The sequence below is a fragment of the Charadrius vociferus genome, unplaced genomic scaffold (genome assembly GCF_000708025.1).
Source record: "Charadrius vociferus isolate BGI_N301 unplaced genomic scaffold, ASM70802v2 scaffold807, whole genome shotgun sequence".
Lineage (NCBI taxonomy): Eukaryota > Metazoa > Chordata > Aves > Charadriiformes > Charadriidae > Charadrius > Charadrius vociferus.
Window position 1 is genome coordinate 51 of NW_009649120.1, and position 26151 is coordinate 26201.

Consider the following 26151-nt stretch of genomic DNA (forward strand, 5'->3'; position numbering starts at 1 on the left):
GTTACCACTCCTGACCTCTTCTCTTATCCTGACCCACAAAAGCTGGGTTGTCCCATTGTCTGCTCCATGTAAGAGCACCTTCCGTTTGAGCTACTCCTACACACAGGGAAGACAGGAGGTTGCTCTTTGTCTACCATCCCTCAGAAGCACGTATTAATATGAGAGCACTCTCCAGTTGTGCAAGCTGTCCTACCATACCTCAGTGTCCCACCATACCTCAGTAATTCAATACATGGTAGTTCTGCCAGCACCTGCAAGGCTGCAGCTCCTCCTGTTTACCAGGCTGTGCGCATTGCCTGGGATGTAGTTCCCAGCGGTGGACAAGGAATCTATTGCTTTTCTGTTACTAGACAGCTTCTAAGAAAATTATCAAAGAAATATATGTAATTGCAAATTAAGCTCCTTCATTTATAGTTAGAGGGGGAAAAAACACATTTATGTACTGGTTTAAGGCAGTAGGGCAGCATTAGCAACAAAACTCTGATTTGATTGTCTTTTGAGATTTTTCTATTTAATATGTTATACAGCATTTTTTTTAATTTATTGGGCTTTAGCTTGTATATCACTATTGCAGCTCAAGTGAAGGAGGAAGCTAACTATTTAGGTGAACTTAATAATGCATTAAAATAATTGAATGCATCCAAATTTAACTTTTTTTTTTAACAGATGAAGAATATTCCTCCCTATGGATACCTGTACCATAAACAGTTGCAGTCACTGTTTAGACAGTGTGGGCAGGTAAAATCTATTGCCTATGATGGATCAAAGTAAGTATAAAATAATTTGTCTCCTGCCTTTCTCATGTTCTCAGTTACAAATGTAGTAACCAATGTCTTTGTCAGTGGTGCACTGACAAAATGAGTTTATTTTTTCTCATCTCTTTGGGATCAGTAATTTATTTTTAATGTATTGGCTGGACTAAGAAAGGTGGTTTTGTAGTTTTATATGCATTGGTTGGAATAACGTTAGATAAGCTGATTTAGAGACCACCTTCTGTTTTGTCTCTTCTGTTTGACAGTGGACGTTAACTGCAACCAATCCATCTGTATTTATTTCTAATTCATATACTGAATTTAGCTCATTTGTCCAGTCAGGCGGCTTTTTACAAAATGCATGTGACTGGCTGTTTTAGCTAATCTTCTGGCTAACTTTGGAGTACAGCTGCCCAAAGGTGAATTCATGTAGCCCTTCTTAGGTCCTTTCCAATCTTTAATTCTTTTCTTATTCACTTATATTTTCACATTCTTTCTGTTTGTATTAAATATGCTCCGTATGGGCTTGTGAGAATGTTAGAAAGTTTTCTTATAACCATCGTGGTAATTAAAGTTTTAAGGTGCATGAGAGCAGTAGCAGAGCTTGTGAGGTGCCTAATTTTACTGTTTGCTGGCCTGCTAAGATAAAGACAAGGAGAAGAAATAATGGCTTTTATGGGTTTTTTTTTTGTTGGGTTTTGATTCCTCATCAAGTATTTATTGCCATTTTATTTGGTGGGTTTTTTTTTTTTTTTGAACAGGGCTTTTGTGGAGTTCTCTCGTAACCCAATGGAGGGCTTTAAGATACTTCCTGCAGTGTATCTGTCAGTCAAGATGTCACAGCTCAAAATTCCTCTTGAGCTGAACGTTCATTATCCAGATGATATTGAAAGGCAATTGCAAGGTGTGAGAGCTGCAAGTATGGAATCTCTAAGGTAATTGTATTGCATATGGAAAATGGGTTTCTTCGCAATGTAAAGTTTAAATGAGGTTTGTTTGGATTCAGTAGAAATTTCCTTGAAAGTGTCGCCAAGGAGGACATGTTAGGTTCATAAAACAGATGTGTAAACTTTGTATAAGCAGAATGTTTTTGCAGGACTAGAAATAACATGATTGTTTAAAATATTTTTTTATAGTAAAAGGTGTTCTACTGTTTAAGAAAACTCCAAATATACTCTGTCTTTTTTTTTTTTTAAGGTTCTGGTCAGTTTGTCTTTGGCATATGGAAATACAGATGTACACAGTAATTTCTATTCATGCTAGAGATAATATGGGGATTGCTAGAACCAAAATAAAGAAGTAGCGGCATTTGAGAACATAAAATAAAGGGAGGGAGGAGGAGTATAACAGCAGAAATTGGAGGGAAATGTAACAACATAAGGTGGGGAGGCATGATAGAAAATGCTAATGAGGAATGCAACATAGTGAGTCTCTTTGGTCCGCGCTTGCTTCTGCTAGAAAAATTTGGCATATCATAGCAAAAAGTCCCACTATTTAAACTCAATTCTTTGGAGTTCTAATAAATTGATGGCACAGTTGCATCTTGGTATGTATCTTCCTGGGTTTGGTCATAATGGAATTTAAACAGTTTCTCTGTAGTATTTTGGTTCTGTGTGGTCATTTTATGTTCTAATTGAATTAGTATGTTTCTAAGTAAAAGTCATTAGGTACATAAATGTGCCCTAGGGATACCTTGGGAAGCAAATGAAAGCAGAAGAATTGAACTCCTGAATTTTCATGTGCAAGTGAAATGTTTAGCATCTTTATTCCATAAACTTTTTAGAGTGAATGTGGACTGTCAGAAGCAGACAGTGGAGCCTGTGGAAATCTCATTTGGTACTTCACAACAGTCAAAGATGATCCCAAGTCGTTTTCTGTCCATCAGGATAACAGAGGTAGGAATGTTCTACATGTGAAGTAGGTCGTATCTAATAATCGCTACCTAGATAATTTTGTAGAGATTAACATCTGACAAGCTTAAATGAAAAGAATGAGTACTAATAATGTTTTTAGCACAGAGGTATTCATAAGAGGTATGGAGAATATTCTTGGTCTAATTTTTAGAAGTTCTTTGTTAAACAGTGCTCATATGTCACAAATAAATTTCACACATTGAAATTGATTTGTACTTGAGAAAATTTGTGGGATTTGGTGGCAGTAAATGTTAGCTGGAAGTATGCATAAATGTAAAGAGGATTAATGGGAGAGGTAAAATATTTGCCTACAGTGTATAAATGAGAATCAGTAGGTATTTGGGCCATTTAGCTGGTAATTATTAACCGGTAGTTTTCTTCAGAAACTGTAGATGTGAGAAATGAGATGAATTAATGGTACTGCATGCTTATTCAGAAAAATATTGCATGCTTAAAAGGTAGTGTTTTAAGGGAAAATTTACGTATATATAAATATTTAGGAATTCTGAAGTTGACAATTTTTAAATCTTGTGTTAACTATTGTCTTCTCCAGAAATTGAGTAATAGCAAGCACTATATATGCTGCTGAAATAAAAATAATAAAAAATCCAAACCACTGAGCTAGTGGAAGTTATAGGCTGAAGCATTAAAACAGCTCTTGATAGTACTGATGTGTTTTGCAAGTGCAGAAAAGAATATTTTCTTCATTTTATTCAGTGAAGTCTCTTGTATCAAAAACGTTAATGGATTTGATCAGACACATTCCAATCACTTAACTATCTATGCTACTTCTGTTTAATACATCGGCTTTAATGATAGTATGTACTGTAAATAGATATTCTTTTTTTATCACAAGCATTTAATACAAGATCAGAAATGGTATAGGAGTTCAGTAAGGCATTTGAGAAGATGACTTATTTTATTCAAGTTGATTTAAATAGTGATGTGTTCATCTCTGTTTTCTAAAGGATGGCTAATCATAACAGTAGCAATGCTGATTTGCTGATAGATCTAACCAACTGTTCTTTTTTTCACTAATAAGAAAAATGCACCATATCTGTATGTATCTGTCTAATCAACTGTATACCATATATTTTCTGTATGTTAATTTGGTTTAGAAAAATGGAAGTACTGTCTTCTTAATTTTCTGTATTTTATTAATGCTTGTATCAGGGTCTCTTTAGTTGAGAAGGGTCTTTCAATTGCACAGCAAGTAAGCATTTAAAAATAATTATGAGAGAGAAATGCTTCACCGTGTTACTGCAGCATGGGAACATTTCTATGTGTGTGTCAAGAATATGAGTGCTTTCATGTGTTTTGCTCAAATGTGTTTCGTGTTTGATATAGAAGAATAAAATAATATGAAATCTGTCTAATTTTTATACTTTCAGATAGTAGAAGTTGGACACTTCTGGGGTTACAGAACAGATGAAAAAAATAGGACTGTACTCCAGGCTCTAACTGCTGAAATTAACTACCAGAACCTGATGGATTTAACAGTGTCTCCACATCCAGAGTTGGTTTGTCTGGCACCGTTCACTCATCTGGAAAACAGAGGATACTACAGAGCTCGTATTCTGAATGTTTGTGGAGATTTTGCTGAGGTACAGTAATATGTTATGTCATATTGAATTGGTAGGGTGTAATTGGGTTAACAATCTTCCAGCTATGCTTTTTCTTTTTTTTCTTTAACAAAGCATCATGTCCATGATAATCATAAATATCCCAGTAAAGAAATCTGTAGAACTACATAGAACTAAAATAAAACCTTAATAGAATGTTGCCAGAATAGATGAATTAGGTTTTTTCCAGAACACAGGAATATTTTAGTATTAAAGTGAGAAGCTGTTGTTGATACAGTAGTGTGTCTTGTGTGCTGAAGCAGAGCAGAGCAAAATAAAGACTGAAACCTCCAGTAACTTTGAAAGCATGATAAGGAATGCCTAGATCAGAGTCCAGTGCTGCATTGCTGGCAGCAGCCCCATCACTTCCTCTTCATAAATAATATATTGAGATCCATTTGAAAAGTAAGTTTCTTGCTCGGCAGTTTTCAGTCATTTGTGGCCAATTCCTCTAAGCTTGTTCTTCTCCAGTGTTTCTTCCCCTGGTTTACATCGGTTTTCTTCTTTTCCTCCTCTTTATTCTCCTCTCCAGTTTCTTGTCAATCTTTTTCTTCTTGGACCTTTTTTTGATAATTGAAGCAAGCTGCACTCTTTCTCATCTCACATACTACATTGACTCTCTGTTTACCTGTTCTCCATCTCACTCTCTTCTGTTTTGACCTCAGTTTTCTGAAGCAGAATTATGTATGCTCTTGTACTTACAGTTCCGCCTTTATTTATGCAGTAATGCATAAATTATTCCTCTTGTGCAATAATGAACAATTATTCCTATTCCAACACAGTGTTTCTCCTCTGCATTCAAAAATATATCATGTGGCACATGCCACATTTGCCTTTTCATAGCTTTTTTGCATGGGCCACCTCTTGTCATCTTAGACTTGGTTTTGTCTCCTTAGTAATTTCCACCTAATTAGAATTTATAAATAATGGAGAATTTATAGCAGAAATTGTTAAAAATGCAAAAGGATATGGTCTTTCACTTCATACTGCCCCTCTACTCCACTCTTGTGAAACCCCACCTGGAGTACTGAATCCAGCTCTGGAGTCCTCAACAAAAGAAAGACATGGACCTGCTGGAGCGTGTCCAGAGGAGAGCCATGAGGATGATCCAAGGGCTGCAGCACCTCTCCTATGAGGAGAGGCTGAGAGAGTTGGGGCTGTTCAGCCTGGAGAAGAGAAGGCTCCGGGGAGATCTTATTGCAGCCTTCCAGTACCTAAAGGGGGCCTACAGGAGAGCTGGGGAAGGACTTTTCACAAGGGCATGTAGTGATAGGACGAGGGGGAATGGCTATAAACTGGAAGAGGGCAGGTTTAGATTAAACATTAGGAAGAAGTTTTTTACTTTAAGGGTGGTGAGGCACTGGCCCAGGTTGCCCAGAGAGGTTGTTGAGACCCCATCCCTGGAGGTGTTCAAGGCCAGGCTGGAAGTGGCGTTGGGCAAACTGGTCTAGTGGGAGGTGTCCCTGCCTATGGCAGAGGGGTTGGAACTCGATGATCTTCAAAGTCCCTTCCAACCTAAACCATTCTATGATTCATACAATTTGATTCTACCTGTTCCTGTTGAGTTCTCAGGTCCATTCAGTGTGATCTTTTTTTTGGATTAGTGTTTATGTTGCTGAGTTCTGTATCATCAGCAAATTCATCAGAACATTTTGGCTAATTGTGTTGAGATCAATAATGGAAATTAGTGCCACAGTTCAAGATTGGTATACGTTTTTCAGGCCAATGCTTTTCTCTTTAGCAGTTAAGGACAGATTTTTTAATTTTTGCAAGATTGGCCTTTGCACAGCCCATTCCTCCTTTTGAATTTCTCGGTTTCTTAACATAGCTGGGTGTCACCACTACAGAGTTAATACTGAACGTTGTTGTCTGTGTAAAGTCATGGAAAACTAGTGAATAACAGTTCTAATCTTATCCCTTTCTCTTTTGCATTTATAAACAGTCACTCAATCCATGTTAGCATGTGCTTATTTAAAAGCAGTTGTTAGTATCACTGTTAAGAAGTAAGGTTATACGGATTTAATTGTGGGGAGAGAATTAGAGCCTTTCAGAAAAATTTGCCTTTCCGAGATTTAGCAGATTATTTGCATTACCAGTGGATGTTTAAGCTGAAGGATCAAATAATAGACATGATAAAATTTGACCTATTATTTTTGACATGTCTTCATTTGCATCTTTTCCAGACTCCTGAGTTTGCTTCCATTTCACTTGATAAGATTGTGTTGTACTGTAATTATTAGTCTTAGGTTGTTGCTTTCCTTGCCATTAAAAGTAGCGCTTTTAATGTTATGGAATTTTTGCGGATGCTCTTGATTCTTTTTCCAGGTTTTTTTTGTGGATTATGGCAATAGATCAAAAGTGCCTTTAAAGAAATTGAAAGAGATTCCAACCTGTCTTCGAGAGCTTCCTTTCCAGGTAGGGGTAATGCTATTTGCTGCTGCTTGATAGATATTTTCATGTCTGGTCTGGCAAACAAAAGAATACTTCAAATCATAATGCTTTTCAGAATAGTAATGAAGTAACATGGATTTTGCTAATGGGAGTACCTACAAATCACCTTCACTAATAGGTGGATAAATGGTATGCATAGAGCAGTAATTATTGTGTCTAACTCAATTGCGTTATATTTAATTGTAGAGATGTTATCCAGCCTTTTGTTTTCAGGGGTACTTGCTAGAGAAAAAAAAAAAAAGCCTGAACTTGCTGATTGACTGGATGTAAGAAAACATTGTTTGTCTTCATTTGTTTTAACTAAATGTTTGAACGGGTCCTGTTTTTGTGGAGACAACGCAGTGTGATCTGTCTCCCACCTGTAATGACAGTAACAGTGGAAGGAGAGAGGAAATCGCTCTAACAGCTGCCTTTTGCTACTTGTTGCTTTTGGTTATCAGTTTCTTTGCCGTCCATCAGTTCTATGTGAAGTAGAACTTCTCTGTATGAGGAGAATGTTGTTCCGGTTCCGCTATTGCCTGCTCAGGCAGAGCTCTAACAGGCTGAGCGGTAGGTCAACTTTGCTTTATTTTAAAGAACCTCTGAGGAAATGACAGAGGTTTATACAGCCTAGAAAACAGCCCAGAGAGGAGAAACTATCAATGACTAGTTTAATTGATTTTTCTCTGCTTAAACCTAGCTGCCCCTACTACAGATAGTGCCAGCATACTATCTTTTCTTGTCTGGTGGCACAAATCTGCAGTGACATCCGTCTTGTGTACAGTTACTGAGCATTTTTGCTCCATCAGAGCTCCAGCTCTGCTACACTGTTAGTTACAGGACAAATACATAGGAGATACCTGATTTAAATTTTACAAAGCTAGAAGTCTCTGGTTTTGCTTTCGGCTACTTTGCTGTTCTTTGAATTACTTGCTTTACTTGGATCTTTTCAGACAGAACTCTCTTGATAATTAAATAGTGATTGGTAACACAAATCTGAGATACCTTTATAGATAGATAGTTTTTCAGAAAAATAATTCTCTTGGGCTATATTTATAAATAAAATAACTAGAGACTTAAAGTGAAATTCAGCTTTTTACTCCTCATTCAGATATTTTTAAGCTAATTGAAACAGGTGTATCATACTAACTTTATTCTCTGAAGAGTTTAATGATGAAAATGAGAAATCAACCAGCAGAAGTATGGTTTAATTTTATGTCTTAGAATTAGATCTTGACAGGGTTAATTTTGCTTGGTTTTCTTTTATAATTGATTTTAAAAAAGTAAGTAGAATTAATTTTGTCAAGAATAGTGAGTTTCTGGGTTTTCTTCAGATGTATTAAGGGGAAATGTATTTCTCCTTCAGGCCTCATCTTTTAATGACCAGCTAGAAAAAAAAAAACAAACAGAATTTCTGTTGTAAATTAATTTGAAGACATAAATACAGATAGTGACTGTGGAAAGGGGTTAAAAGAGAACTTAATTACTCTTGCCTGCCAGGGACAGAATAACTGCGGTGGTCTTGCCAAGTTTTCTGTTACCTTGGCTGAAGAGAACTATGGATTGTAAAGTTTTTTTCTATAGTGGACATCTCTACACTCCTAAGATTTTAATGCAGATGGTGTATTAATAGCAGATTATCTCTTATTTATGCCCTGTTTGCTCCGATTCATTAGCAATTATGTACAATACTGAAGTGATATGAGATGTAATATGTAGCTGCTTTGGCAATGATGGAATAGGAATTATGCCAGTAGGTTTACAGCAGTCGTAGCTGCTGCAATAATTATGGAGTCATTTATAGTTATTAATTCAAACAGTTTGTTGAGAAGATGAAACATTTTCATGCTGATTCTCTACTCTGGCATTGTTTTCAATGTCTTTGCTCTAGGCTTTAGAATTCAAGATATGCAAGATGCGTCCATCTGCAAAATCTCTTGTATGTGGGGAATGGTGGAGTTACAGTGCTAGCCAGAGATTTGCCTCACTGGTAAACGGCTATACTCTTCTAGTGAAGGTGTATTCAGTTGTGCATAGTGTTCTGCATGTGGATGTTTTCCATTACTCGAGGTGCAAAGAGGAGCTTCTGAATATTCGAGATGTTCTTATTGAAGAACATTATGCTGAACTAGCGAAAGAATCATACGAATCTCAAGTACGTATTGAGTAAGCTGCTTCTACTTTTCTTATACTAATTTATTTCATTTTAGGCTATCTAAAGTCCCGAGAAGTTGAGCTGAAGTCTTGGCTAATGCCATAGGATTAGGCAAGACTAGTACTTGAATGGGACAATGTATTTTTATGTGTGTGCATAATTCATATGGAGCTGTCAAAAGCATTGCTGCTTTGAGACACCTTTTGAAAGAGATGTTTCCCAGGAGATAATGGCATCAATTGAACTGCTCCACTGTTTTTTGAAACTTTGAAAAAATGTAACTGTTTCATAGTTTTAACTGTCTTCCATTTTTGTGTTTTATATAATCTGAAAGGTGATAAGAACATTGTTTTTTGTATTCGTATGTGAGTATGCATGTTCTTTGTGTAGGACCATATTTTGTAAAGTTTTTGAAAAGTATAGCCTTTTCATGGTTTTAAGACTCTTCTGTTATTATATAGCAAAGCCATGATTTGCTCAAAGGATTATTTTTGGACCAAGTGAAGAACGAAGAGAAAATGGCTGTATCTTCAAGAAAGAAAGAAAAGCATCTAATTGAAAGATTGTTAAACTTGTTTTCTGACAATAAATCTGGTGCACCAACCTATAAGGTAACTTCGGTGGTGGTTTTGATATGTTGTTACATGACCCTGCTTCTCACATTGTTAGAATGGAGGTGAAGACTGAATGTACATTTAATAACCAAACCATACTTGATGTCTTTCATAGTCCATTCTGCCTTCTGTTGGTAGAAAGCCGTAATGTGACCATCACTGCAGACTACTCTTTGCAGCTTTTAACAAAGTTTTGAAGTACAGCCTAAGAGCTAAGTCAACTGACTCTTCTGACACATTCTAAGGCAGCACTTTGAACAACTGCAGAATGAAGATACAATTGAAAAACTGAAGACAATCTTTCCACACATGGTAGTCCTCATTATATAAGCTACAGCAAAAAGCAAGATTATGACCCTATCAATTTTTCAGAAAAATTAAACATGGGTTTTCTATACACAGTGTTTCGTTCTTCCTCAGCTAGCAATAGGTAAGCAACTAGGATAGATGATGCAACAAACGCTTCAATAACTGATACTAATGAAACAGTGGGTTTTTCTTCCACTGCCAGTTCCAAACTCAGAATTTATTCTTACTTATGTATTTTGAGATATCTAGTCACTACTAAGCTGGAATATAAACCATGAAAATGTGTGTCCTGTTCTGCATTCTGATTACAAGTTAAGTCTCATCTACATTATAATTCTTGTCCCATTTCAGACCTGACAAAATTTCAGGCTTTCACGCATGTAATCGTGCTCAGTTTACCCACAGGAGTAATCCTGTTTAACTGCTCACTTTCATAAAGTGAGATATTTTCAAGATTAATGACTTGCTCCTGTAAACAAAAATGACCTGGTTTTGTTAGGTGCTCTATGAACTCTGTACTTGTGGTTTTTAAGTCAGAGGAAAGTCGTGAATCCCCCAGCACCTGTGAAAATAAATTATTTTTGTTTAGGTGGCTTTAGATGGGTGAAATGAAAATGCTGCTTATCAATTTAGTGTTGCTCAGTTACATGCTGGAATGTGTTTTGGTTTTTGTTTATAAAGGATTTTGAGTTGGAGGATCCAGGTGCTGGTTAACTAGAATATCATTTGCTCTCTTTTTGAAGGTAGCAGTTTTTGGGCCGTTCAGTCCTTATGAGGTGAAATGCTACAGTATGACTAGAGTATCCCAGTTCAGGTATGAGAATACTTTTACTGTGAAGTATAGGCACATTCTCAGCTGTTACTTATGGTAAATAGGCAAAAACCATTCCAGTTAATCTTACAGATTTTTACAGAATTTTTATTCGTTGAAAAGACTTAAGTAGTCAGGCCTGAATTGCACTAGTATGCATGCTACTGCTATGTAAAATTTTAAGAGTAGTGTTATTAAAGGTGCTTTAATGTCTTGCAGAGAGATTATTTATTAACCATCATATACATCAGCTAAACAGTATTCAGGTAATCTTCAGGCAGTAACTGCTGTCCATTGAGGTGGCATTGTGAATTTAAAATAACTCTTTTTTTACATGTTTGTATGGTTTTTGGTTTTTTAATGTTGAAAATATTTCTTATTTCCTCCCCAGAAATGCTTTCATACAGAAGGAAAGCATAAACTCTGTTGTTGTCCATGATGCTCCAGAAGATCCCTTTCAGCAATTGTTGGTTGCTGCTTCTTTATCAGTAAATGCAACTGGTAATGCTTAATAAAAATGGGCGGTTTGTCTAGACTTTTGTTTTTACATGAATAGTTCTGCAAGTAAATATGTCGCTGTAGTTTTACCTTACATCTTTTTGAGGTTTCATTTTCATTAGATACTGCTTAGGGGTTTTTTTAAATTTTTTTTTTTTTTTTGGTGACAGGATCTACTGTGATTTTAGAGGAAACATCTTTGATGCCTCCTATTCCTGGCCTGCTTGCACTTCTCAGTATGCTGTTTGCTCCTGCTATAGAACTCAGGTATTCGTGCGTTTTAAAAGGTGGTGTTTCTTTTATTTTTTTTAAGACCCTCAAAAATTGGTGACGGATTTCTTTTCTTCTCTGCTTTCAGCATTTAGTATATTCCCTTCCTGATCATGTAATTCTTGCATCTTTTATTGGTTTTAGTATAGTATGTAGCTAAGATAACTTGTTTCCTGTACTTACGAATTGGTGCTGCAGGCTCTACCTCACGATAAGGCAATACAGTTCCTGACAATCGTGCTGGAAGCCTAGGAAGCTGAACTGTAGAACTGGGCAAGTTTTAAACCTACATGAGGAGAGGAATTGGCATGATTATTGTAAAAGCTGAGTTCTGGCAGTTGCATTACTGTTGTGTTTTGTTTAAATTCTTGTATCTGTAGACTGTCATTTCAACATAGTGAAGCTAGCTTTCCTTAATTGAAGTTCCATTTTGCGTATGTATGATTTTCTTTTTAAGTTTTTTGAGTATATGTTTTCATAACCAGAACTTTAGTTTTGTTTCATCACTGTATTTAATAAAACCAGTGTGACTAGGTGTGAATGTCTCTCAGTTGTCTTAGCTTCTTTAAAACACCTGAATCTTGTTTGGCATGGCAAAATTCATTTTCAGTCTGTATTCATGTGAGTTCAGTTTCTTTATCTCTAAGCAAGACTGTTTTCTTTCTTTTTTGTACAGGGTTGATAAAAGTGGAAAGTATTATACTGGTGTTCTGTGCGGTTTGGGTTGGAGTCAGACTTCTGGGGCTCCGCTGCTTCCAGAAAATGACATGGAGCTGACATTTGACGTGCATTTTGGAGTGGAAGACATATCAGAGGTAAAACGTGCATAAGAATTTTCACTGTAGTAGGAACTAAGTAGAATTCACTGCATCAGAGCTTGATAACTCTTAGTTAATAAGAAAACTTGTTTTAAACTGTGGTTTGGGTTTGGTGGTTTTTTTTTAGTGTACTACCTGTTTATGACCTTGGATTCTTAGAAAAAAAGTTACCCCCTCCTTTGAACAAAATAAAATATTATAGAACAATACATTGTACGCTTTTCAAAACAAAAGCATCAATTTTACACTGATCGGATGTCAATACTTGTTAGTTATTTTCTTAGGATTATTATGGTTTTTACTGACCAGCCTAGCATGACTGCTTTGCAATCTTCAGTTTGATTCTACAGCTCTGATAAGTCATCTGTGTCAAGCTGCTTCTCCCAGAGTAGATCAACCAACTAAACAATAAAAACCTTCGACATTCCTCATTACAGCCTTTTTGCAACTTGCAGACAGAGATCTGTCAGAGGGAAGTATGCGCATACACTCTGTTAAGCAGGACAGTAAGCTGTATTTGACCTGTGCTTCAGATTCGACACATGCTTTAGACAGTGAAGGACCTCGCATGCCCTGATAAGTTCCGTGTACAGAGCAGGTACATTAGGTGACAATCAGTGGTTTCTAGAGGCTTTTTATGGACACGGTGGACATGCTGGTGCACATATCTGAGCTATTGTTTTCTGAAAGCACTGACTTGGTGTGTGCAATGCCTGTATTCATGACACCTTCACCAGAATGGTAACACCAAGCTGTTGTGCATGTGAAAATTATGGACAGATAGAGAAAATCCTTAGAACTTAGAGAAGGAATTCTGTGTTGGAAAAAATCCAGGCAAGTGGTAGCCTGTATGTTTTATAGCATATCTGAGTAATCTTGAATATTGTGGTAACGAGTGGCTGAACGTTAACGTCTTTGACCAGCAGAGATGCATCTGGAAGAAGTGGTATTTCTAAAGCTTCAGATGTTTTTGCTTATGTTAAAAATATTCTGGTTGAAGTTCAGTGGTATGGTTGCCATGATCACCTTCGTATCAGTGTAATATAATACAACACAGAACTAGTGCTGGTTTAGAGTGCCTTATGTTCTGTCACTGGTATTTTTACAGATAAACATCCTAAGGACAGCCATTAATAAGCTGCTCTGTGAATGTGCAGTGTGTTCTGGACAAGGGAGAATGACACAGCTGCAGGAAAATGTTCGTCAGAAACTTCTATGGTAATAATTTTGTAGAAATAAGATCTTCTGTTTCACAATCTCAGCAAAAACAAAAGAAATGATTCCTTGAAGCATAGCTCAGATTAGGCTTTGGGGAAATAATATATTCTCAATAAATGATGCATTTAATTTACTTTGTTTATTTATAAAGCAGTATACTCAACAACTTCAGACTTCTTGTGGAAGCACTGGTTCTTCAGGGAAGCCTGATCGCTTAAGAGTCATAAAACCTAGACTGTAAAACCTGTTGTACAGGTTACCAGTTCTGATGTATCTTTGCTTTGTGCACCCAGGACAAAGTTAATATTAATTCCTATGGCATAAGAGTGCAGAAGCATGTAGAGGTCTTTCTCCCTATGCATTAAATTGTGTGTGCTGCCTTTCCTCCCTCAGCAAACCTGTGTTAGGATAGTTTTGGCCAAGTTAATTGCTGGAGGTCCCAGGTTAATGTATGAATTGAAGTAAGGCCACCTGCCTCTTTTTTCAGCAGGCCTCCCTGCTTGCCGTAACTGGAGCAGTGATTCTGAAAAGACTCTTGTGAGTCAGTGCAGCCAGTCGAGAATTTTTTTCAGCTTGCAGCGTGTGGGAAGTGTTTGAGGGAGCCAGTTCAATAAAGTACCCCTGTAACAGCTCATTCTAATGTCTGCCACTGCTAAGCATGCTGTGGAAAGTCTTCCCTTGTTTGTAAACATAGTGTGCATTTTAGTGTTGTCTGCTTCATCAGTAGACTTTTCTCATCCTGACCTGGCTCTGTACTGGACAGATTTCAAAAAGAGCTCTGGCTCAGCCATGAATTAAGAGTTATGTTATGCTCTCCAGTATTGGCCTCATCTCTAGGAAGTGTGACCTTTTGTGAACAAAGCTTTTCTAAAGTAACTGTATGCCAAAATGAGGCATTTCCCCAAGCTGATAAAGATCAGAAGCTTTAAAGCTTGGCTGCCCTTACCCTAGGTTATCAAAATGATTATCAGAGCAGCTGTTTATGCTAAGTTTTCAGGTGTTTCTTGTTTTTGAATGTACCTGTTCAGTTGATTTTTATTTTTTTCCCAGCTGTGCAAAAAACTATTACATTGCCTTTAGTTGAAAGCAAGTACCCATACTTTTTATTTCCAAAACTTGAAAGAAAATTCAGTGTGATGCATTTTATAATAAATTAAAAAGTGCTGGGGGAGTCAGCCTTACATTTTGAGGCACTGGAAATGAAATTAAAAGAGCATAACCAATTGCCGGAAGTTTGTGTGTGCATCCAGAAAGTGGTGGTACAGCTTCACAGAGATGGACGTCAGAGATGCACGCTGCTTGCAGTTTCAACTTAAGGAGCACCAGTGCAACCTGATGGCAAGCTGTGCATGTTTCACATCTGCAAAAATCTTAGTAAAATACCAGCTGTCGAGTGTACTGCTGATGCAGTATTTATTTTCCTGTTTGTGTCCCAGTACCTCAGGCCAGCTGGTGTCTGCGTTGCCTTTGGACACTGCCATGTCGTACCACATTTAGCTGAATGAAGATGGCTTGTGTGATTCATGTGGTAATAAATGTAGGGAGAAGTCAAGGGAAGTGGATAGGCAGAAAGAAGCAAGACCACAAAACCTCTCTGGAGGTGACTGACAGTAACAGGAGCTCGTACTTGGACATCAACACTTACACACTAAATTCAAGGCACAAAAATGTCAATGCTATTTCTTCAGACATGTGAATACTTGCTACTGTTTTGACACCGTTTTTGTGTTCATTGTTCAGACATCTCCAGCCAGCTGGGAGGGGAAGGAGCAGCCCTGCGCAGCTCCTTGGCACAGGTCGTCAGCATTGACGTCTTCTCAGGCTCAGTCAACACTGCCTGCCTGCCTCGCTCATTCTCGTCAGCCTTCTGGGCTTTTTTTGTTAGGATTTTATACCTTTCTGTGGTACAGTTTTCTGTCTTGAAATCTTTAGGATTTTATCGACTCTGTTCCAACGACCCTCCAGCTATTTTTTCAATCTTACTTATTTATTTTACCCTTTTGAAGGAAGAGAAAATGTGGCTATTGTCATGATGTTGTTTTTTCCTTTGTGTAAAACCTTTCTTCGTTTTGAATATTTTTATTCTGATTGTACTTTGGTTTATGTCTTGGAAAAAACCTAAGTTTTTAATAATAAGAGTAAATATGTAAAAATTTAGCCTGAATAATCTTTTATAACTTTTTTCCGTTTTTCAGAAGCTAATTGTATTTACAACATGTCACCACTACTTAAGATTAAAATGAGTATTTGAAAAACACATCTAGACAGAATTAATTAAAGTCTACTACTGTTGTCCTTTGCACAGCTTGAGGAAATAACTGGAGCAGACAGATAATCTATAGTAACTGAGTTGTCATGCAAAACAAAATACCCTAAAAATAGCTGTATTATACATTCTAGTGAACAAGCATGCATAAAACTTACGGAATAAATGATAGTTGCAAATTCTAGTACTTTGTAAATTAAAAAAAAATCCTTATTTTATTTGAAAGAAAATACATTCTGGTAGACAATGCCCCTGTGAAAATTCATATTTTGACTCTTATACTAGAGGAGCAAAGTACAGAGAAGTGAACAAATCAGACTAGATTAACAAGGACATTTAAGATTCCCTTCAGCACAGACACCTTGTAAACGCCCAGCTGTATCCAATACAAAAATTCCTTTATATTTGTAATTAATCAAATACAAGTGTATTTATTAAGGCTATTTTTATTTAATTTCAGTTTAATCTGCAAACCAAAACCTCGAGATATAATTGTTCCTGTATGGTATGAGAAGCCATATGCATGGAACCAGGTAAGGGTATAAATTCTTTTTTTTTTTTTTTTTAAAAAAAAGAGAGTTTTAAAGTACCCCAGTACACTTAGTTAAAAGTGGTCAAACGGAGAATTTCCTTTGGAAAGATGTCTTGGAGCCTAGGGAGGAAACAAACAAAAAAAAAAGTGTTAAAGATACTGAAAGCAGCATTAAATCAAATTCAAGGCTGAAGAACTGTTGTGCATACATCAGCCTCTATTGATATCCTATTTTTGTAGAGTCTATTTAGTTTGGGGATTTTGTTTTGTTTTTTAATTTTGTATATACAAATATTTAGCCTTTTCAAACAGAACACTTCATGATTTTTAAGTTGAGAGAGATTGTAAAGGCAACTTTACATTTGTTGGAAGTTAAAATTTTTGATTCTTTCTATTAAGCAGCTGTGGCCTAAAAGAAAAGATTGATACATTTTTCTTGTTTAGGATTTATCTGACTACTGTGCATTTTAGTTTTGTTTTGGGTTGCTGTGCTTTCAGGTGGCTTTTCCCTTTTAGGCAGATACAAATGTGGCTTGCTGTAGAGTGAATGTGCCGGGATCAGATAGAGGGCAGTTTTCTCAAAATCTGGGAGGGTTTTGTAAAGCTGAAGAGTCCAGCTTCCTACTCTATTGGAAGTCTTACGTTTCTTCCTGTAAGGGCCTCTGCTGGCAACTAGATTTCCTGATGAACAAGCTCATTTTCTTTATTAAAAGAGAGCGAGAAATTGATGAGTGCAGCAGTAAGATTTCTACACGCACACTCCTTGTGCCTCTCCCACCCTGAGGCATATAAATGAGGGGGTTAGGTCTCTCTTCTTGAAAAGACTGACGAGTGAGGACCAAGGGCGCATATTTCTAGTAGGCATTCACTGAGGGGTTAGAGTGTGTCGTGATACACTGCCTTAAGCCAAAGTGTTTCTGGTTTTGTATTTCAAATTGTCCTTGGTATTATGAAGATAATCTCCTATTCAGTTACTGGTGTTTTGCTTTTCATAACAAGTTAATGTATAGGCCTTGGATCAGGATTTTCCCCACTGCATCTGAAGTCTGAAGAATCTCAGGACAATCTTTCTTACATTGTCACGTAAAATACTACCTGTAGTGCTTTGGAGTTGATTGTGGAATAGTATTCTGACTCAGGAACACCATGAGGTGCAGCATTTTATAGTATTGGCTCTTTTGTTGAAATGTGTGGCATGGAACTGTTGTGCCTGTGTGATTTGAAACTTCCAAAACTCTTCTTTAGCCATGTTATATAGGAAAAAGTGTTAAGAATGTGTTCTGAATTTCATCTTGCTTCTTTTGATTAGGTGGATTCTCAGTGTATCATTGACCAGTCAGAAAAGAAGCAGGAAAGAGGAAATGATCTTTATCAGCTACATAAACTTGTTGTGTTGAATGTTTAAGTATTTCTAGAAATCTTTCAGAGGAAGAGGTATTACAACTAGTCTAAAAATTACTTTTGTCTTCTGTATAACCCTTGGAGGTTTGTTTTGCAAGACTATTCCATAAGATTAATGTAAGTGTACTAAAATACAGTTTGGAATATGTTAATATTTTTTTTTTTAAAGCTAAGGTTTGTTGACCTAGAGCAGACGAGTTTATTCATAAACCAAACTGACTTAAAGCAGGATGCAGTTTTCATTTTAATACTTCTGAGCAGGTTTATCACAAGGTATGTGAAAGACAAGGCAAATCTAAGTTTAGCTGTTCATTTTCTATCTAAAAGCCCATAAGCCATGGGGCATGATTTTTTTGTCTTTAACTGCAAGTTGCATTTTCCTGCATTTTTTGTTGTTAGTGTTTCAAAAAGCCATACAACAAAGGTGTTCAACCAAAAGCTAGAGGTCAGAGGAAACTGATGATCTAGATTATGTTCTGATTCAAAATACAACTTCATGTGCTGGATACAATTTTTTCATTAATTTTTCATACAGCAAAATATAATATATATTTCTTTTCCTGTATGGCAGAAGAATGCTTTTGAATTACTGATTTATGCCACCTTTGTTTCATCCTTTCCTCTTATTTTTACCCGTGTGATTTTTTTAGTCCTAAAAATGAGGTCAGTGGTTTCAGAATAAAATGCAGAAGTGAAATAAATTGTATTTGTCTCTTCTGTTGTTCGGTCATGCTTAATGAAAGCTAAATTTAGTTATTAATGGTATGTGATTGCATTCATGAAATACATGAATACAAAAACAGTGTATGAAAAAGTATTAAACTTCTTACTATTCACTCAATGATTTGAAGATCACGTAATATCCAGTCATGCTCTGAAGAACAGACAGAATCAATGGTAACCATTAAAAAAAAAAAAAAGGAGTATTTGAGGGGAGTATTTGGGGAAAATAAGGGGATGCTTAAACTAAGAAATTACTTTAAGTTGTGCTTAAACAGAGGCACAACTGTATAATAGGCAATTTCAGTGGCTTGTTATAAGCAATGCTTCCTTACACCCATTTTACTTCCTTGTGAATTATAAAACATCATACTTTATATAGTGAGATAGGTTTAATAGAAAAATTGCATATCAAGTGGCTTAGACAACAGTATTTCTCAACTGAGTATTGTATGCAAATTAAGTGCTGCAGTTAAACACCTTTGGGGGCAAATGAAACAGGCAGAATGTCAAATCTTTGCTTTGCCTATTAATGATAGGAATTCCTGTAGGAAAACATAACTTGGTAATACCAAAAGGCGTGACATAAATAATGTAACTTACCATGATTCCTCACAAGCAATACTGAAGTTGAGAAGAATAGAATATATTTTTCATATTCTTTTTTTTTTTTTTTTTTTTTAGTTCTATAGCTGAGGTGTCCTGGTCTGTTTGTGTGCCTGTGCTGCCATCTGGTGGGGGGTTACTGATGTGCTGCTTGCTCTCCTTTGAACGTCAGCTGCCAGTTGCAATGCAGTCAGTAAACAAGAGGTACTCTGTAATGTCCTGATAAAACTGAAAGGTTTCTGTTCTCGTCCTTATGATGAGAGGAGTAAATAATGACAACGCTTCCCACAGTCCAGTAACCCATAACCTGCTACTGGTCAATTCACAAATGAGAACTGTGTATTAACACGTAAGATCTCCCAGTTTTGTCCTGGGTATATAATAAGCCTGCAAACATGATAGATTATCATTGAAGGCAATAGAATGTCTTATAAGTTAGCCATGCTGGGAAATGCTATTTATTTCCAGATGAAAACGTAGTACTAAAATTTAAGAAGCAGCAGTTGTATTTTATTGTTTGATTTAGGTGTCAATAGCATTGCGAAGTCACTTAAACAAGTTTAAGGCAAACAGCTTCAGGATTTCTCCCTTCAAGGTTAATAGTATGTAGCACTAGAGAAAGAAGTATTGTAAAATAGTGGTGTCTTTGTATGGCTGTAGACCTGATCCCGGTCAACCTTGTGCCTTTTGGGTTACTTTCATAACAAAAAGCCCATGACTGCCTGTCAAGATTCCTTTTATCTCCAGGTGCTCACCAACATCTAGTAGAATGAGATTTCACTTACCACAGTTTAGTGATCATCCACATTTCTGTTTTTATTTATGTCCAAAGTATTTGACTCTATAAATGGTCAGATTAAGAGTGTTGAATGCCTCCAATAGTAATGATAAAGTGACAAATTGTATTGATAGGTGCCTCTCAAATCTGAAAACGCGTGCATTCACTATTATTCATTTCCCCCATAGCTACAATGGAATCAGGTAGCAGTTTTAACACAAAAGGAAGTTTTTTTGCCATTGCACTGAATAAATTTTGGAATTTACTGCCACAAGCTGTGCTAGAAACGAAATATATAAACAAATACACAAAGGAATTGAACTCCAGGGAAGGCAGATCCTTCAATAGCTGTTAAAATTGAGGAACTTAAACTCCCTACCCTCATGAATTCCAGAACCTGAGCAAATAGACTGAAAGAATGCCTGTTCTTCTCCTTTCCCAAGTGTTTCCTTTTGGCAGATATAAGGGTGGAGAATATTGTTTACATATCCTTTTAAAGATGCTGCAACAGGTCAGACTATAAATTCCATCTGTGATTGAAACTTTCTGGAATCGGCAATAGTAGAATTGCATACCGTACATGATCACTAATGGAATGAGATGTCATTTAACTAAGGCAACACTAAAGAGAGTTGTTCAGGATATGTAGTCTGTGTTTCTTGTCTTGCTCCCTTTTCTTACTGCTGTGTAACTCTGCTTACATAGGATTCTGCAGCTGAAAGGGGGTGGAGGCACACCTTGTGTTCTCTGCCCTCAGGTCTCCTTTAGGAAGTGTAGGACTTCCAGGATGGAGGTGTACCATGCAGATACACATATTCCTGTCCAAAAAGATTCCAATGAGAACATAAAGTATATGCACCTCAATAGCTGGATGTGATTATGGACAAATACATCCTAAAAACTCTCTAGTTGGTCTGTGATCAATGACTTCTCATTTATTCTGTAAATTAGTATCTGAAAACAACTTCAATCCATTATGAATAATTCAAGCTGCTAATGTGAAGGTGAAGGGTAGAGGAAGGTAAAGAGGTCAGTTAAGCGTTTGGTTTACACTGAAATCTTGCATTTTTCCTAGATTACTACTTACACTGGTTACATCTGGATTAGAGCAAATGAATGAGATTCACAGAAGACTTTTGCCTGTCAGCCTATTCATTTAGTCTTCAGATCATTAATAATAATAAAAAAGGATAGTGTTAAAAGATGATAGAGCATGTGAAACTCAATACCTTTTGGAACTGCAGTTCAAGAGATGCACTATATGAAACCTGTTGGTCTGGAGGAAATTGGAGAAGCCTAAAGTGGAGTGGTAAATATGCTGTATCTGAGAGAGTTTATCAATTCCTCTTTGCAAGGGTGTCACAACAGATAGGATGTGGACTTTGTTGGGCTGGAACAATTTTAGTCTTAGTTTGAAGTCTGTTGTTCTTGCCCCAAGAGACAATGATAATATTACTATCCCTGAATGACAAAATATGATCGCAATCTCTTAGGTTCTTCTAAGCTATTATGAACACACAGTGTTGGGTCATCCAAAGCCACCTGATTGCATTCAGCATCAATACCCTCCTTCTTTCTTCAAATAAGTACATTAGTTGTTCTTTATCACTCAGATTATCTCTGTATTTTTCATGTATCACTAAATGTTGCAGAGTAAGGTGGTTTCCAGAAAGGTAAGTTTTGAGAGAAGAGGGCTGGAAGGACACAAAAGCAAGGTCTTTTCTGATCTCAGTGTTACGAGTAACATACCAAAAAAAAAGATTTCCAAGCATCTACAGGCATTTTTCAGGAAGGCTTCTCTATGAAAACCAACCAGTGTGTAGTCTAGAGTGGCAGCACTGACAGGAGTACCAGTGTGTTCGAAATGGTCCAGAATTCAGGCACCCGAGCTGCCTCTTTCTAAAGTTTGCTCGTGGATTTTACAAGAGCTTTTGTTTTCAGTGCAAACATAGGGAGTTGACAGTTAACAGGAAGAGGAAGGCAGGAGATGGAATTTGAATAATGAGGGGAGGGAGACTTTATCTGAGGGTGCCTCTATCGAGCACAATGGGCGCAGTCACAGCAGGTTCTGCCCTGCTTAACCGGTGATCACATGCCTCAGGTTTATTTACACGAACCACCTCACATCTGCGTAACTCTCACGTGTCCAGAATGACAAAGGTGAGACAAAGGATTGTTCAAACACTTGCACAGATCATGGTCCAAGTGAGAAGAATTGCCTTGGAGAAACTAGAGAGTTTTCTCTAAAGCGGAGATTTGTGGAGAATTCGTATAATCTTGGGAAAGAAATCCACCCTTGTGTGTAATCAATAGTGAGATCCTCGGGGCTTTTTTTTCCCCACTCCTAATTTTATTTTCTTGAATAAGAAGTAGTTAGCCTTCCCTCGAAGGCAGATGGGGAAAGGGGAGCCTCTCTGGATAAATTTTACAACTGTTGCTCTGGTGATACCCGAGTTGGTCTTTGAAACTGCTCAACTATGTAAGTTTGAAATGAGACAGCCTATTCTTAGGGCTCCATTCCCCTGTATGTCTTTCAAACAGAAACAGAATGCCGTGCTGAGGATTGCGTCCATCTGCCCACTCCTTAAAACAGATTAAACCGAGGTGCCATTCTACGTACAAATGTCAGAAAAAGGCCACGTGAATTAGGATAAATGACAGAATCAGAGTTTAAATCGGGATACAAGTGTTGGCATAGACTGTAACAGGAGTTATACTGATGTTGGAAAACAATTAGCACGTTTTTAAGGGTCATAGTAACAGGGGGCTTTTTGTCTACCTTAGCATGTAGAGAGAGAGAGAACTGAACAGAAAGACAAACACAAAATCCCACCATCAATGTCTAGTCTAATTTGGAGTTTCCTTTCTGTAAAAGAATCTGGAGAAAAGCAGCTGAAGCTCCAGAGAGGCTGACAACTGAAAGAAACCTGAGGCAAAGAGGATATATCTGAGGAAGGAGAAAGGTATACATTAATCCTCCAAAGGAGCACTGAGGGAAGAGGCAACCTCTCAGATTATGTGGTGAACCTGGAGAAAGATAGATTGCTGGTTTCTTAGGCACCGGGCGCAGCCACATGGGTAGGTGTTCCGTCTCCGTCTGATGCTCCTGTATTTGGCTTTCACTCAGGCTCCAGAAACGTCTGGTCTGGGCGATGCTGACTTACGTGCCTTGGGGGAGCAGAGGGTACGGTGGTCGCTCCCTCTGCTGAGGGAGCTTTTCCCGCCTGCGGGACAGGGACAGGACCCCCTCCCACAGGTCCCACCTTCAAGGGAGGGGAGTCACCCCCTTGGTGGCTTCACATTCCCATGGTGGGAGGTCCTGGCGGCTGTTTCTTGGCATAGGGATGAGCTCTTGGGTCTTTCTCCAGCCAGTGGGGCACCCTGGGGCCTTCCCAAAGGGGCAGAGAGCAGAGCCTGGCTGCTGGTGCTCAGCAGGGGGTACCGATGCTCACTGTGGGGCTCTCCATGGGGGCGGTGAGCCGGCAGGTTGAGGTGAGCGGGGCAGGAGGGAGCTGTGTGTACCACGTGCCTTCCTGAAAGGTTATGGCCTTCACTCCTTCTCCCCAGCAAGTCCCTCCCTCGCAGCGAGTCACCTGGGGACAGGGCGAAGTGGGGATGTCACTTGGTTCAGAGGAAGGTAAACAGTATGCTCCAAATGCAGGTATCCGTTTCCCCTTACCCTTCAAAGAGCGCAGAGACTGCTTTCTCCTCCAAAAACCACAATCAAAACTTCTTTTCTTACAGCTGGAGGAGGTCACGTCCTTATCATGCAGTGCTTATGAAATTTGTCTCCTCTTTCCTCGCTGGGCAGAGCGACGAGCCCCAGGTGTTCCACAAACACACCACCCTGGTGGTTTTCTTTTTCCCTCCTGTATTTGGTCTTTTGGCACTCCATGGAGGATTTGTAACTCTTTGGCTTCTCTCGTTTTGTTTTCTTCCTAAACGGAGGATAAAACACCCAGGGGGAACTTTCTCCCTGGATACCTGTGTTTAAAAAAGGAACAGTCCAGCTGTCAGCAATATTTCAACAGTTACAAAGCTCTTTTTTCTTGGTCTGGTCGTAGTGAAAATCTAGACTGCATAATCAGTAAATTAACAGCATGGAGGATGCATATATATCTCGGGGGGGTCTTTTTGGTCTATCTCTTTAGTAAGGACAGAAAGCCTACATTTGAAAGATGGGAAAGTAGTGAAGGTTTGATTAGAATTCTTGATACAGACAGTATCTTCGGTAGCACATATTTCAAGAGGTCACAGAAAATAGCTGTAGGAGGTTCCTCTGCTTTCTCTAGTTCAAAATGGTATCTCTCTCTTAAACTAGTTTTACTCCGTTTGGGTAGTAATCGTGTGCAAAGAGACTCCTCCTGCCCAATCACCAGTGAAGTTGGGAATTGAACAGGCACACTTTAAATCTCACTGTTTTACCTGTTCTCTAAGGAACAGGTATTTCTTGGGTATTATTTATGAAGTAGCAGATAAGGAGGCAGAAAATAACACTGGGGAAAAAACCCAGAGTGATTGCTGCTGATAGCAAGTCCTGAAATTAGAGTAGCTGCTGAAGCTAACGCATGATTAGAGACCCTCCAGAGGACAGCAGCGCTAGAGGGTGAGGAATGTACACGGGGAAGCGCAGTCTGCTGTACTTGTGAGCTGCCAGAGAATGCACGAGTGCTTCTGGAAGCATGATTTTCACACTTGCTGAACTAATGCTTTCAGCTGAAGTATATGAATGATAGCAAAATACTTCTAGAGATGGATGTTTTGTAATACAGTGATGTAAACCTTCATATCGCAGACTAGAATCAGAATGGAAGGGACTTCCAGCATACTTCCTCCATGTGTCTATGTGCAAGATAGCAAGTTCACCTCAAGACTTTTTTCACCTCGAGACTTTGTGATGTTATGGTCCTCATTTTTGTACTTAAATGGAACTTGTTGTCTTAATTCTGTTGCTGCCAGATTTCAAGTTGCCGTTTTTCAATTTATTTGAACTGAGGCTGTCCTTAACTTACACACACACACACACACACACACCCCCCCGTATTTTTCTGCTAAAACAATATAGTTTCATGGGACTGCTTGAGAACTATAAATGCAGTTATATTTAATTTAGATCTTCCAGAATGGTGTTACATAATTCTTGTATTTACCTCATGCTAAGTATTGATGCACGGTCAACCTTAGCTGGCTACCTTTTGATAAAAGTTTTACCAGTTCAGAATCATTTTAATAACTAGTTTTAATACAATCTGAAGTTGGTTTTGTCGGAAGTAAATGAAAATCTACCACAAACTGTTCTGAAACACAAGGAGGTTATGGCTTAGGGCCACATTACCTGCTGTAGAAGAAGTAGTAGTAGTAAAATGGCTATAGTTTACAGTAGACGAGTGAATGAAAAGAATTGCCTTGGAGAAACTACAGACGTGCTGCAGCCTGCTGATTGAAGGTAAGACTTTCCTCTAGAACTGAGGTTTGTGGAGAATTCATATAATCTTGGGAAAGAAATACACCATTCTGTGCAATTTACAGTGAGATGTAATTACGTGGCAGCTAAGCACTGTCATAAAAGTAATTCCAGCAAACAGCCTTCCTGCAGCCATCCTGAAAGTTCTACTGAAACTTTGTTTATGTTGGCTCCAGACAAAAGTCAAGCATAAAAAGGAAGGGTGCAAGAGGTGGGAGATGGCACAGGTCACCCAGAAGGTCTATACACATACTGTCAGAGGGCAGGGATGTTGTTATGAAAGCCAAGGCCAACCTGGAATTGAATTGAGAGAGGGATGTGAAGGGCAACAAGAAAGCCTTCTACAGGTAAATCAGCAGCAAAAATGACTAGAGAAAACGCGGGCTTGCTGCTGGATGGCAGGATACTTGGTGACAAAGGACATGGAAAAAGCTGACAATGCCACCTTTACTTCAGTCTGTACTGGTAATACTTGCCTTCAGGAATCCCAGGCACCTGAGACCCATGAGAAGTTGTGGGTCAAGGAAGACTTAAATCTCACTGGAGAAGGATTAATTTAGGGAACATTTAAATAATCCAGACACTGACAAGTCCCTGGGACCTGGTGGGCTGCACCCATGAATGCCAAGGGAGCTGGCTGATGCTATTTGAGGCCACTCAACAATCTTCAAAAGGTCACAGCACCGAGGGGAAGGTTCCTGAAGAGTGGAAGAAAGCAAATGTCACTTCTGCTTTCAAGAAAGGCAAGAAGGAGGAGAACAGGAACTAGAGGCTGGTCAGCCTCACCTTAGTCCCTGGAAAAGCAGTGGAGCAAACAAACCTGGAAGCCATTTCCAGATGTATGAAGGTCAAAAAGACAATTAGGAGCGGTCACCACAGGTTTACCACGCTTGATCAACCTGATAGCCTGCTATGACTGGACGACTGACTCAGCAGTGAGGGGGAGAGCAGTGGATTTGTTTGTCTTGACTTTA

General features: G+C 38.2%; 1 protein-coding gene across 1 annotated transcript; it reads left to right on the forward strand.

Moving 5' to 3' along the window:
- Positions 1-666: 666 nt before the first annotated feature.
- On the forward strand, positions 667-17613 carry LOC104289417 (putative ATP-dependent RNA helicase TDRD9; the record flags this gene model as incomplete). Its single annotated transcript, XM_009888351.1, has 14 exons — positions 667-767; positions 1514-1687; positions 2536-2647; positions 4057-4269; positions 6613-6702; positions 8609-8872; positions 9334-9483; positions 10539-10609; positions 10998-11107; positions 11275-11371; positions 12051-12189; positions 13301-13410; positions 16137-16209; positions 17518-17613. Coding segments are annotated over 14 exons (1800 nt in total), but the record flags the coding sequence as incomplete, so codon positions are not given.
- Positions 17614-26151: the final 8538 nt, after the last annotated feature.